The sequence below is a fragment of the Malus sylvestris genome, chromosome 6 (genome assembly GCF_916048215.2).
Source record: "Malus sylvestris chromosome 6, drMalSylv7.2, whole genome shotgun sequence".
NCBI classification, from domain to species: Eukaryota; Viridiplantae; Streptophyta; class Magnoliopsida; order Rosales; family Rosaceae; genus Malus; species Malus sylvestris.
In genome coordinates, this window is record NC_062265.1 from 13,299,088 (window position 1) to 13,313,741 (window position 14,654).

A 14,654-nucleotide genomic window follows, 5' to 3' on the forward strand; every position below is an offset into this window, starting at 1 on the left:
ATTTTGTTTGTTTGTTTGTTTTTTCTTTTGAACAAATGATATTATGGAGGCCGAAGACACTAATCAACATTAACTCGTAAAGATACACAACAAACCGAACGTCAAACACTCAATTTCGTCGAAAGGATAGGAAAAAACTTTACAGTAGTGACAGAGAAGGACTATGGGGAACACAGAATTCAACTATACTCTTATGAATCCTGAACCACACGGCCTAAAACATAAAAGCAATGCAAACACCAAATAACACTACTTATGGCTTGATGTAAACTTGGAAAATTGATATCATGGATGAAATACAAGTAAATAGAAGCTAAATTGGACTGAAATGTATCGATGCGTCACCTTGCAATGCGTGGGAGTACGGGTTGTTCATCACCGTACATACACGACCTCTTCTTCGCAAACATCAAAATACTACCCTAAGAGTTTTAGATTGCTTGAACCTGCAAATCTATAAAACACAACCCTAAATCCCTCAAACTTACAGAAGTGTTATAAGAAAATGTCAGAGTACTGTACCAAATTAATTTACGATCCAATCTCCCACAAATTACATCATTTGTAATTTAGTGGCAATAAATCATGAAAAGGAGCAGCGATTAGTAGCAACCGTGCAGACAGGGCAATTGTTTCCGAATTTGAATATTTCCGCTGAGGCAGCCATTGTCCCCCAATTATTCACGGTCTTCCAATGCAGTTAGAATCATCCTACAACAAATGTACAATCAAGAGATGTAACAAAGTGGTAATTAACAGAAATAAAAAGAACAATTCAAAGAATAAGTGCAAATGTCTGAGAAACCGTACCAGAATATCGAGAGAAACAGGAGGAAGACAAAATAAAAGAGTTTGAAAAGCCGGATCTTCTTTTCTTTGTGGAGCATATTGAATATCTCAGTAACATCTACCAGGTGATTTTTTCTCATATACCTAATCAAAACAGCAGGATGTTTAGTCAGAAAACAAAACAGCTAACAACACCAATACACGATCACTGTAATAAAAGAAAATTTGGTCCATAAATCATGGCTACATCATATGGTCCATGGAAATACGGTTTAAGTCTCATCAACGAGCAACATACCATTTCCATCTACGATAAATACTAGCAACCTTTGCATTTGGACCTTTTTGTTGGAATTTTGGATCGACGGACCCGGGGTCCCCACTCTAACGACAACGATATTGTCCTCAACTTGATAATTACCACCTGCCCCATCCGTCAGGTGTGAGGTTTTATCACAAAAACCTCGGCATTAGTTAGAGTAGGGTAATGCTATTTAAAGTCATTATATTTGACTTCCCCCACTGATGTGGGATAGCTATCACGCCCCTTCACGCGGGACTCCATTTAGTGGTTCACATGTGGAGATCCACACATCGGCAATTGTAACTCAGGTTGGCTTCAATGGAGTCTAGACTTATTTTCAATCCTTCCAGGAGGATGCCGGCTATGTTAAGAGTCCAGGCTTGTTTCCAAGCCCACACTTCTCGATGACAAGCACTTTGGCTTGCACAGGCCCGTAATCAGGGCCCTCTGATACCATGTTCAAATTTTCGATTGACGGGCCCGGGGTGCCCTACTCTAACTACACCGATACTCCTCAACTTAGTAGTTACCACCTACCGAATCCGTCAGGTGTGAGATTTTATCACAAAAGGCCTTGGTATTAGTTAGAGTGGGGTAATCCTATCTAAAATCATTATATTTGACTTCCGCCACCGATGTGGGATAGCTAACACTTTTCACTTCTTCACATAACATGTGCCATTTTTTTTACAAGACTTTTAATGCCTTTGAAGTTGTATTTTATATTTTTCATCATTAATTCCTAGTCAAAAGCATTAAAGGTTGTATTTTTGTGTGTAAAAAGATGACATGTCTCAATGTTTGAAGAAGTGAAAAGGTCAAATGCAAAAGTTAGTGCAAAGGTTCTAGCACTCCCCTCCATGTACATCCAAATATCAACAATAGAGTTTGAAGCCTTGGAGAAGCATTCTAATATTTATCTTAATAGAATATAATGCATCATTTGTACAAATTTTCCATCCCCACCCCACTGTCACATATTTATATAAAAAGGGCGTGCTTATATGTCTACAATTTTAGAACAAAAGTACATGACTTTAACTATCTAGCCAAAAAACTTATGATATAGCTGCCTCCCCAGCCCTCCCCTCAACCCCCGCCCCCGCGGGGCGAGTCAACTCTAGCTTCTGAGTGTTTATCTTGTTGTTCATCTCAAGGATTATTTCCCTTTTTGTTTGATTTTCTGTCGACTATTACTTTTGCATATTTCTTGATTTTGGTAATCCTAGCTTCCACACAATGCATAGCATTAGAATATATGGAATGCAAGAGAACTTACAGTTTCACATTATAATAGAGGTATGGACCACAAAACAGTGACATGCACCAATGCCCTGTTATAAGAAAGAAAGCGCACAAAACTCCTCCTGTAATATACTCTGGCAAAATCACTCTGTTTATCCGATTTGAAGAGTCATAAGGGTTGATATAATCGAACTCAAGATCCGCCAGGCACATCAGCTGCAACAATTTTGTAAGTGTTAAATTTCATGTTTTATATCGCTAAACAATACAAGAGTAGCAAAAGTATTATGCTACAAGGATGCTATAGCATATATAAAAACCAACCATATATTAAGTATACTTTCCAACACACTTCCAACCACAAAAAATGTAGTTACATCTTTGTCCCAGAATAATCTTAACACCAGCCAATTCAATTTCAAAACAGTTGATCTCGGAGCCATAGCATTACCATCACCAATCCAAGATTAATTAGCGATTAAGTACCACAACAAGCTACTTTAAAGTTCACACAATGGGGTTACCAAACCAAGTCCAGCAAAACTGTAAAATGGAAGGACAAAAACAGGCAGCACAAGAAAACCTTAACTAGTAACTACCACGGTTAAAGGGTAAAAACCACAAACTTTTGGTTCGATGTCTTCCATAATGAATATGGAATTCAACCAAAGATGTCAATTTTTTTCCTTTTCCAAAAGAAAAAACTTTGGTGACAGTTTCAGTTCGATAAATGTTTCTGTTGTTTGTACTTTTTGGTTAAACAATTCCAATCTCTGGTCCCATGAATCTGGGAAAACAACATCCCAACACCATAAGAAACAAAACGAAACTAAGGGGCAGGCAACTGAACACCATCATGAAAGAATGAAAACGTAAACAAACTAAAATGAAAAGGCACTCTAAGCATCCTACCTAAGGAAAGAAAAAGCATTTGACTGTTGACTAGTGAAGAATGCTACGAAATAAGCCATGGCAATGCACGATTAAACTCGAAGTAAGCCATAGCAATGCACGATTAAGCTCGAAATAAGCCATTGCAATGAACGATTAAGCTCGAAATAAGCAGAGAAACCAACGTGCGACGCGACACACACAATTTACCGAAAAGGGAAAATGTATTTCAATCACATCCAGCATAAACACCTAATTTCTTCATTCTTTTATAGCCAAAATATAAAGAGACTGCCAAAAGCACACATTTTAATATAAATACAGAGACCCTTTAAACTAAAAGTAACATTTTGATGATCAAGGTATAAAATTTCTTTTTTTCAGGAGTAAATTTAAATTATAAAATTGAATTAAAAGAATGAGCTCATAAAAGTGTGAAAAAATCGAAATTAAATAGATAAATCGATTGATATTGAAAGGGAGTTTTCTAGGGAGGATTTGACCTGGAAAACAACAAGGGCGAGCAGGGCAATGAGGAAGAAGAAGGAGATGAGCCAAACGTAGAGATCTCCCATGCTCACTGCCTTCTCTTCCTCTCTTAGTCCTGACTTCTAACTTCGATTCTATGTGCGCACGATAGCAGCCCCACAGTCTGAGATGTGCTAACAGAGGCGCATGGTGCGCAGTTCGCGCGGCTGGTTGGGTCTGTGGCTTTTGATGTGCGTACACGGAAAGGATCGGAGCGGAACCTTTTTGTGTTTTCGGACGGTCGGAAGAGGAGACTGAGGAATTTGATTGAAAGTAGTTGAGAAAATATAAAATTGTGATGAAAGGTAGATGGAGAAGAAGTGGTATTTATAGAAAAGTAAAAACAAATTTTTACAATTTTTTTTCAGATTTTTTACAATTTTTTCGGATTTTTTATAATTTTTTTTAAATTTTTATTCAAATAATTAATCTCTGCCGTTGATTTAAAAATTTTGAATTCCAACACTCCAGATTGTGCCACGTGTCACAACGGTAACTTTTCTTAATTTTAAAACTATTTTTTCTTTTTTTTTTAAATTTATAAAGCAGATTAATATCAACCGTTGATCTCAGATCGAACGGTTGATATAAAATCAGCTTTTTTTTTTTTTTTACCGTTGTAAATTGGACAGTTCTTATTAAAGAACCGTTGGGATCTAACGGACCGTGGGAAGCCACGTGGCTTCCCAACGGTAACTGGCGCGCGGGCCATCCCCCTGAAATCCTGTCGGGCGACGCGCCCCCACTCGCGAGTGAGGGGCACGCGCCTGACACAAAAAAAATTAAAAAAAAAGGCCGGACCCAGCCCTTACGTCAGCCTGACGTCACAAGGCTCGGGGGCCAGGCCTGTCAATTTTCCACGGGCCTCCCACTGGGGCTCCCACCCTCACTCGGGCCCTTCCCCGCTGGAGCTACTCCCACCGGCCCTCAGGCCCTTTCTCCTCCCCTGTCGCCCGAGCAACCAGCAACGCTGGTGTTGCTCTAAAGCTAACGCGGTGGACTTATTATTTTTTTCATAATCAAACACCGATAATACCCATTTATCCCAGGTGTATTTTCAGTACAATCATATATTTTACACTAGAAAAAAAGAATTTCGGTTAAGTCACATAATTGACAACCTAATTTGATATTGAATTCACTATTTACGAGATTCGAACTAAGACCTCACTTACAAGTGAAGATGAATACCACTAAACTGTAGTATTAAGTTGCTTCACAATGAGCTATCAATAATATGGTTAAAATTCACCTTTGGCGAGAATCGAATCTAAGACTTCTCACTTACAAGTGAAGAGGTACACCACTAACCCGTAACAAAACAATTTAAACAAAGAGAGCTGCTAAACCCAACCCATTGCCCTATTTATTTACTCACTTTTTAATACAAATATTAATAACACATTTGCTTTTAATAGAAAGAAAATTTATTCAAAGATAAACCTCGAGTACAACCATTTCCGCTACAATAAAAAAGAAAAGCATTTCTAGCAATAGTGGGTAAGGACCTATCCCATATATAAGTATCTTGAATGGAGTGTCCAATGCTAGTATTGACATCAATTAGAAAATTCAGCTCGCGAAAGACATGAGCCCAAGGTAGAAAAGAAGGTATCGTGCCAATAATCTGATGTCCTCAATAATAGTCTTCAATCGCCAAGATGTTTTGCACTTGGTCAAAATGGAGTCAATAATGAGCTTGGAGTTACCTTAAACATAGACATCTTGAAAATCCTTGACTTTTGCAAACTTCAACGCATCACGAGTCTAGAAATTAAGCTTTGCATGGTACTTTGTAAGAATCTTGTTTACACTAGTGGATTGGACTCAATGGAGAGTCTCCAATTTTTTAACCCAAAGGTGGGTTTTCTGGCCAAATATTTCCAGTGCAATTTATTGCTATTCTAGTTTACTTATCTTACTCTTTGCTTGTGATATATGTTCATCCTTATTTGCAAATAAGCTTGTCAGAGTTAAAATGTGCATTGAACTGGATCTTAGTTAGCTAGGAACACTTCAGTAAACCAGGTTTTAAATTGACTACTTTGTTGTTGGTAAACTAACATATCTGATCTTAGTTGACTGGTGTTGATGACTAGTCAAACAAACACATATATAGATTTTTAATTGTAGGATATTCTGCGTACCAATTTCAATTGGTATCAGAGCCTTGCTCTAGATATACGCATAGTGATCTTTGGGAGCTACTGGTTTTGGCTAGAATGTCATAGTGTAGTTGGATCTTGAAACTCTCCTCCGTTCTTTGATGGAACAAACTATGTTGCATGGAGCGAGAAGTTTCATATCTTTCTGGAAGCACATTATTTAATTGTTGTAGATTATCTTACATTTGAATGGAAGGCTCGCTTAAGGACTGTCGATGGAGAATTCGTGGTAGAGGCCAAATGTGAGTGGACTTAAGGGGAAATTACTTTAGTTATGGCTAACAGAAAAGCATGGAATGCCATTGTCTCTGCTATCTCGCCAACTCAATTTGCACATATTTGTTATTGCACCACCTCAAAAAAAGTATGGGACAAACTCAGAATTCTACATGAAGGTGACAAACAAGTGAGGGATCTTAAACTCCAAATGATTTTTTCAAAGTTTGAAGATTTAAGAATGTTGGACTCTTAGACCTTCTCGGTCTTGTATGAGAAAGTTGAAATGTTGACTAATGAGGCATTGGGGTTGGGAAAACCTATTGATGAGACAATTGTCCAAAAGATCTTAAGGACCTTACTTAAGATATTTCAAGCAAAGAAGGCTGCTATACAAGAATTTCAAGACCTGAATGAGATTAAACTTGGAAAATTGGTTGGCAAACTCATCAACTATGAGATCAAGCTAGACATGGATGAAGGTGATTCCAATAAGAGAAAAAAGGTTGCTCTTCAAAGTCTTGACAAATCTCAAGCTGTAAATAAATCATGTGATCAATCTCCTGCTGATGATCTTGCCTTATTTGTTAAACAATTTTGAAGGATTTTCAAGAACAAAGGAAAAGAAGTTAAAAAGTTTGGGTAGTCATGAAATAATCACTTGGGTCAAGATCATGAAAAGTTCACTTTTAGATAGAAATTAGGAAGGTTTGTTAGTATAAGTACATGTGACAGCCCGTCCCTAATTTTAAGAATTTTTAAAGTTTTAATAAAGGATTTTACAAAAATGCCCTTCGAGGCACGCACATCATTCGAGGTTAATCGTTGTGTCGTGCCATCTAAGATTTGTTTTCTTGACATATCCTCGTAGTACTCGTCGTTACGGACGTGTGGGCGCAGACGGTTCGTGATTTGGAGTTATATCGAAGAAGTTATTAACGTTTGAAATTTGGAATTTTAAGGAATTATAATTTTAGTAAAATATAGAAATTCTTTTATGAAATTGGACGGCCCAGATTTATTGATGAATGAAATGGATGGCTGGGATGAGGGAAAGGTTTTTGGTGTGTGTATGTGTATGAGAAGAAGAAACAGAAAACAGAAAAGAAGAAGAGACTGGGCAGAAATGCCCAATCGGAGAAGAAGAAGGTGAGAGCAAACCAGAAGAAGGGAGAGGAAGAAGCTGACCAATCAGGGGAGGGAAAGGAGGGAAAGGAGGGAGAGTGGTGCGCGGGGGAACAGGAGGAATGGGTCACCCTTGACCCGCGCGACCCAAGCTTCCAAATCGGTGGGTTTTCGCCATTTCCGTCCAAATTTCCGACGAATTGAGTCAAGGTACCACTCCTAATCATCATCTAGGCCTTCCCTCTTTACGTTTCACCCCAAGAATCATTGAATTTCGTTGTGATTTCGCGAAGAACACCCCTACGGGTGCCGCGACCCTTTTGTTTAAATTCTCCAAATTTTGAAATGTTTTCTTTCAATTACTAACACCTTTAGCATTCCTTTAGGACCTAGAACAAAGCCCAAGAGGTAATTGAGGCGTTGGAACAAGTTTGAAGGTCGAATTGGAAACACCCAAATTCTAGGGTTCTTCACAGTTTTGGTGAAATTGAAGCACTTCCAGGCCAAATTGGCCTTGGTCTCAGGTATGAAAGTTGTTCTACTCATTGAGATCTTCAAATCTGCAAATTTTGGTAATTTTTGGAAATAGTTGAATTTTCCGGCGAGCCGGGGGCGGCCAACCGCCACCCGCGGCGGCCCGCGCGGCGGCGCGTGGCCAATGGCCGCCAATGTCATTATTAGCTTGTGATTAAGGTTCTAGGTTCTGTTTTGATAATTGATGGACGTAAATTGAATAATTGAACCTAAGTTGGTTACGATTCGGGGTTAGGTGAAAATGTGAATTGACGATCCGACCGTTGGATCGTCATCAAACTTTGATACGTTGTAATACGTAATATTTGAGGATTATAGGAACTTACGGATTGGGAATCCGATTTACGGATATTCCGGAATTGGAATTGTAAGTTCATAAAATAGAATGTTAACCGTCACTTAGTTTTGGAAATTGACGGAGATCCGACCGTTGGATGGTAACGAAATTTTAGGATGTTGTCCTAGAGGTATATTGTGGACCTCTGGAAGTTTCGGATTTGAAATCTGAATTGCAGATCATCCGGATCGAACTACGTAGTGACGTGTCTTATATAAGTTATGTATTCTATCGGCAGGATTTCTGAGGTTGGGTTTGATTATTGTTCTAGGCGCTAATCTTCATGACGCCTTGATGTGTGGTGCTAGGGAGTTGTTGAGCGAACTCCAGGTGAGTGGGCAGTTTTGTTTTCGTATTACCTTTATACTATAAATTTTTCCCAGAAGATGAATTTATACGAAATTATGTTTTGAAAATGCCATGCATAGAATTATTTGGAAAATGTGAATTTCATATGAGTTATATGATTGATATATGATGCATACATGTTGCATGGTGCTGTGGAGGCACAGGTAAGTCAGGTGAGTTCATTATTCATTTAATTGATTGTTGATAAGATGTTTCAAGCTCATAACCTGCACCCTAGGTGTTAGTGCTTATTTTATTCACCACACCGCACGCTCGCCTTGGATCCAAGTAGGTGGATGTCGTACAGACCATGTGAGGGTTCCGACATGCTAGTCGTATAGATCACTAGGCGTGATTCCGACTAGTGGGTGATCTTAGTTATGCGCGCTGATGATTGATGAGAGAAGCACTAGAGCGTATTTTTACACCTTTCATCGTATAGACTACCTTACGTAGTTCCGAGTGATGTGCAGAGTAGGGCCGTACAGGTCACGGTGGTGACTCCGGCATAGTGGGATTTTGAGCTGTTGAATTGATCGTATAGGACCAACTGCAGGGTCTCCGATTGATTCCTTATTTCACCTGATTTATATTTTGATTTATGGCATGGCATGTTTTTCTTGAAAAATGTTAAAGATTTGGGATTCAAGTTTTGAGATTTCATATGGTTATATATATATTTTTCTGAAAAGTGTTAAAGGTTTGAGATTTGAGATTTTTGCTTATATATATGTTTATATATATGCTATTTTCTGGGAAAGTATACAGGTTTTACGGTGAGGGGTTAGAAATATTTTAAATGAAAAGTTTTCGAAAAACTTTGTTTTACTGACCCACTCAATTTTGTTTTGCGCCCCTCCAGGTTCAAGTTAGCAGAGCTTTGGTGGCCACGAGGAATCCAACGGTGTTCTGACAGAATTCACAAAAGTAGGACTCACCCTCGGGTGTGTCATCTTAGTAATTGGAAATTTTTTTTTAAAGCTTCTGAACTATGTAAATGGTTACGTCACTCTCACGTGACGGCCAGCACGCCCTCCTTCGGGACGGGGTGTGTCAGTTGGTATCAGAGCCTAGGTTGCAATTCTGGACATCTTGAGAATTTCCTAGTGTCTTCTGTCAGAACTATACCGCCTCATAGCGAGCCACGTAGTTCGGATGAGCCTAAATTCCCTGATATAGTAGTTTGGGGGGAAATTATTGTCACTATGATTCAGTCTATTATCTAAAGGAACCTTTGAGACTGATTATAAGTTAAATTTGAATACAGACTTGCCTTGTTTCCATTCGGATGTTGTTACTAATCCGGTCGAGGTGTTATGTCGTTTTTGGCGGGATAATAAGAAGAAGTGACGTTCTTTGGCGACCACAATCCATTGTACTTTTTACCAGGAGTTTACGAGATGTTGTTGGGCTTTGAGGACTTTGAGAATATGATCAGCGAGAGTAAAGAAGAATAAGAAAAGAATGGTAATTAGAGGAAAGGTGAGAAAGTTAAAGATCCGTCATATCAAGGACGTCGAAAGACTCAGAGCTTCAAAAGAAGTGAAGTTAGAACTAATTCTTCCAACTGAGGTTTTAGTGCCACTGGTCCGAGGCGAAGTGATAGATTTACGGGTGATCCCAGATCTTAAAGACAAGGTGACTCGAGTAAGGGAAATGTACCTTTGTGCCATAGGTATAATATTAGACACTTTGGAGAGTGTGGGAATCAGTGAATGTGTTCATGTGGACGGATGGGACATAGAGGTATGAATTGTCCCTGGAATCAGTTGTTACCCAATAGTCTTCCTTAACATATCACTTGGAAATATTGACGAGTAAGTCGTACAGGTCACTATATGTGACTCCGACTTATGTGCTAGCATGGATGGTCGAGTTGTAGACTCAGTCGTACAGGTCATTCTAGCTGACTCCGGCTGATATATTTCTTATTATGGTCGATGTTGCCAAAGAAAGTAATGTTGGAGCACGATCGAGGCGTATTTATGTATTTCTAAGGAAGAACAAGATGATAATATTACACCCCTCAGGAATTGTTACTTAGTTATCGAGACAACAGTGAGTTATTTGTATTGCGGGCTGCAGACCGTAATATTTATAACTTATTTGTTGGATTCGTTAAGTAAGTAAACAAGTAAGGCACTTTATGTTGATTTGGTTTATTAAGGGTGTCCAGTGATGGTGAAAAATGTCATGTCAGTGAATTTTATTCCGTTGGATATTATGGATTTTGAGGTGATTTTTTTGGCACCAGTGGGTGCAGTATAATTGTGTCAAGCTAGATTGCTATGGGGAATCAGTTAATTTTTGTTGACCTGGATGACCAGAGGTTACTTTTGGGGGTAAGTAAAGTGGAGTGAGTTATGCCATTATTCCTGTTGAGAGAGCAAAGAAGATTGTTATCAAAAGGCTGCCAAGATATTGAGTTCATATGGTGCTAAATGATGTTGATCCTAATAGTATGGAAGATGTAAAGATGGTTAGACATTTTCTTGGTGTATTCCCAGATGACTTACCTAGATTGCCGCCAGGCAGAGATGTGGGTTCCATTATTGAATTGTTTTTAGGTACAAATCCTATGTTAGAAATTGGTTCAGGTTGAGTTAAAAGTTCCATTCAACTTGTTATATCACATTGGAAAAGCTCCGGTTTATTTGTGAGGAAGAAAGTGGACATTAAGGCTAGGCATTGATATTAGGTAATTGAATCGGGTAACGATTGAGAGCTGTTATCCATTGTTGTGTATTAATGATTATTTGATCAGCTCTGAGGCGCCTGGGTACTTTCTGAGATTGACTTGAGGTCTGAATGATATTAGTTGAAGATTAACAGTGGGGATGTCCATAAGACTGAATCCAGGACTCGTTATGGTCATTTCAAGTTGGGATGCCATACGGAGTGACGAATGCACCTGCTACTTTTATGAGCTTACTGAAGGAAGTATTCCAGTGATATCTAGATCGGTTTGTTGTTGTTGCCATTGACGAGATTGATAAGATTAGAGCAGTGCATGCTAGATATTTAAAGTTGGTGTTGCAAAGATTGAAGGAACGTTGATGTATGCTAAGTTTAGCAAATGCTAATGTTGGATAAATTAATTATATCTACTTAAGGTATTCAAGTGGATTCTTAAAAGAGTAGCAACGATTGAGAATTTGGAACAATTGCGAACCGTGACTGAGGTTCAGAGTTTTCTCGGATTAGCAGGATATTGTCGATAGTTCGTCCAAGATTTTAATTATTGCTTCGCCCTTGGCGAGATTGATGAGAAAAGAGGTTAAGTTTGAGTGGGATGAAACATTGTGAGTAGAGCTTCAGCAAGTAAAGTATTCCCTCACTCATGCATCTGTTTTCGCACTCCCAAACGATAGTGGTAATTACGTGGTCTATAGTAATACTTCTTTGAATGTTCTTGAATGCGCGTTGATGCAACATGGTAGGATGATTGCCTATGCTTCATGGCCATTGGGATCTCATAAGATGAATTACCCTAATTATAATTTGGAATTAGCAGCTATCATCTTTGCTTTGAGAATTTGGAGACATTGTCTTTATGGGAAGAAAAGTGCATGATTGTTACAAATCAAAAGAGTACCCAATATCTGTTTATTCAGAGGTATCTTAATCTTAGGCAACAAAGGTGGAATGAGTTGCTTAGTGATTATGATTGTGTGACGAGGGTGGTCAAGCTAATGTTGTGGCTGATGCATTTAGTAGGAAGACCCCAGTGAGAATTAATGCTTGGTATGCTTGCTATGTTCATCTTCTTGTGGATTTGAAATCTACTGGAGTAAAGTTGAGTATCAAAAATCGAGAAGAAGCCTTACTTGCTAATTTCTAAGTTGGACCCATTTGGTAGATCGTACTCGATACTCAAGCGTTTGACGAAGAAATTCAAGAATTTATTTAAAGCAAGGAATAACGGGATAAAGAAGGACCTTAGAGTTAGAGAATCAGATGGCAAGCTTATGCAAGGGAACAAAGTGTTTATGCCTAATGGTGTGGAATTAAATAAAGCAATTTTGACGATGTACATTATTCCACTTCTACAATGCATCCCAAAAGTACTAAGATTTATCATACCATTCGTTCATGTACTATTGACGGGTATGAAAAGAGGAACGGCGAAGTATGTTAGTAGGCGTATCATCAGTCATCAGGTTAAAGCAGAAAGAAATAAGTCTTTTGGAATAATGTAGTCATTTCCCATTCCACGGCGGAAATGGGAGAATATTACTATGGATTTCATGGACAAGCTTCCTCGTATACCAAATAGTTAGGTTGGAGTTTGAATAATAATTGATTGACTTGTGACGTCAGCGCATGTTACTTCAGTATGAGAACATCAACCTTTCCAGATAAGCGCAACAATCATTTATTTGTTTTATGGAAAAAGGAGATTGGGATCTGTTAAACTTCTTGGGTATGTTGGTTCCTTCAGTTTGTTCCCTAGAGTAACGCCATAAGGCCGTGGAAAGCTATGTCTTGTGTTTCGAAATTGTTAGAATTGGGGACGGATGATATTCAAGACTCTGAGTTTGGTGAAAATTTATGGAGGAATCTTTCAGTGGAAGAAACTACTTGAAAGTCAAAGAATCGAATGAGAGAGATGTGTTTCGGGCTGTTTCATGGATATTGATGGATTGTAAAGATTGTGTAAATTTCGAGGACGAAATTTCTGTAAGGTGGGTAGATTGTGACAGCCCGTCCCTAATTTTAAGAATTTTTAAAGTTTTAATAAAGGATTTTACAAAAATGCCCTTCGAGGCACGCACATCATTCGAGGTTAATCGTTGTGTCGTGCCATCTAAGATTTGTTTTCTTGACATATCCTCGTAGTACTCGTCGTTACAGACGTGTGGGCGCAGACGGTTCGTGATTTGGAGTTATATCGAAGAAGTTATTAACGTTTGAAATTTGGAATTTTAAGGAATTATAATTTTAGTAAAATATAGAAATTCTTTTATGAAATTGGACGGCCCAGATTTATTGATGAATGAAATGGATGGCTGGGATGAGGGAAAGGTTTTTGGTGTGTGTATGTGTATGAGAAGAAGAAACAGAAAACAGAAAAGAAGAAGAGACTGGGCAGAAATGCCCAATCGGAGAAGAAGAAGGTGAGAGCAAACCAGAAGAAGGGAGAGGAAGAAGCTGACCAATCAGGGGAGGGAAAGGAGGGAAAGGAGGGAGAGTGGTGCGCGGGGGAACAGGAGGAATGGGTCACCCTTGACCCGCGCGACCCAAGCTTCCAAATCGGTGGGTTTTCGCCATTTCCGTCCAAATTTCCGACGAATTGAGTCAAGGTACCACTCCTAATCATCATCTAGGCCTTCCCTCTTTACGTTTCACCCCAAGAATCATTGAATTTCGTTGTGATTTCGCGAAGAACACCCCTACGGGTGCCGCGACCCTTTTGTTTAAATTCTCCAAATTTTGAAATGTTTTCTTTCAATTACTAACACCTTTAGCATTCCTTTAGGACCTAGAACAAAGCCCAAGAGGTAATTGAGGCGTTGGAACAAGTTTGAAGGTCGAATTGGAAACACCCAAATTCTAGGGTTCTTCACAGTTTTGGTGAAATTGAAGCACTTCCAGGCCAAATTGGCCTTGGTCTCAGGTATGAAAGTTGTTCTACTCATTGAGATCTTCAAATCTGCAAATTTTGGTAATTTTTGGAAATAGTTGAATTTTCCGGCGAGCCGGGGGCGGCCAACCGCCACCCGCGGCGGCCCGCGCGGCGGCGCGTGGCCAATGGCCGCCAATGTCATTATTAGCTTGTGATTAAGGTTCTAGGTTCTGTTTTGATAATTGATGGACGTAAATTGAATAATTGAACCTAAGTTGGTTACGATTCGGGGTTAGGTGAAAATGTGAATTGACGATCCGACCGTTGGATCGTCATCAAACTTTGATACGTTGTAATACGTAATATTTGAGGATTATAGGAACTTACGGATTGGGAATCCGATTTACGGATATTCCGGAATTGGAATTGTAAGTTCATAAAATAGAATGTTAACCGTCACTTAGTTTTGGAAATTGACGGAGATCCGACCGTTGGATGGTAACGAAATTTTAGGATGTTGTCCTAGAGGTATATTGTGGACCTCTGGAAGTTTCGGATTTGAAATCTGAATTGCAGATCATCCGGATCGAACTACGTAGTGACGTG

At 39.0% G+C, this 14,654-nt stretch overlaps 1 protein-coding gene and 1 long non-coding RNA gene across 4 annotated transcripts; one reads left to right on the top strand and one right to left on the bottom strand.

The window, feature by feature from the left end:
- Nucleotides 1–244: 244 nt before the first annotated feature.
- On the bottom strand, nt 245–4,048 carry LOC126626634 (protein cornichon homolog 4-like). Its single transcript, XM_050296012.1, has 4 exons — nt 3,733–4,048; nt 2,373–2,554; nt 811–933; nt 245–711 (listed from the first exon to the last, which is right to left on the bottom strand). The coding sequence occupies exons 1-4, from the start codon at nt 3,802–3,804 to the stop codon at nt 678–680; spliced, it is 411 nt and encodes a 136-aa protein (XP_050151969.1). The 5' UTR covers nt 3,805–4,048; the 3' UTR covers nt 245–677.
- Nucleotides 4,049–6,870: 2,822 nt separating this feature from the next.
- Nucleotides 6,871–9,765, top strand: LOC126626638 (uncharacterized). 3 transcript variants are annotated; one of them, XR_007624753.1, is made up of 4 exons: nt 6,871–7,473; nt 7,650–7,787; nt 8,406–8,464; nt 9,345–9,765. It is a non-coding gene; the product is annotated as an uncharacterized LOC126626638 (long non-coding RNA). The 3 variants fall into 3 exon arrangements; XR_007624752.1 differs by lacking the exon at nt 6,871–7,473 and having other exon boundaries at nt 7,480–7,787; nt 8,373–8,464; XR_007624751.1 differs by lacking the exon at nt 6,871–7,473 and having other exon boundaries at nt 7,480–7,787.
- The last annotated feature ends 4,889 nt before the right edge of the window (nt 9,766–14,654 follow it).

Bases quoted from the DNA above. Each gene is read 5' to 3' on its own strand.
- LOC126626634 (XM_050296012.1), bottom strand. From the start codon at position 3,804: ATGGGAGATCTCTACGTTTGGCTCATCTCCTTCTTCTTCCTCATTGCC. The intron at 2,555-3,732 runs GTCAAATCCTCC...AAATTGTTGCAG, and splicing joins TCGCCCTTGTTGTTTTCCAG to CTGATGTGCCTGGCGGATCT. The intron at 712-810 runs GTACGGTTTCTC...CATTTGTTGTAG, and splicing joins CTGTTTCTCTCGATATTCTG to GATGATTCTAACTGCATTGG.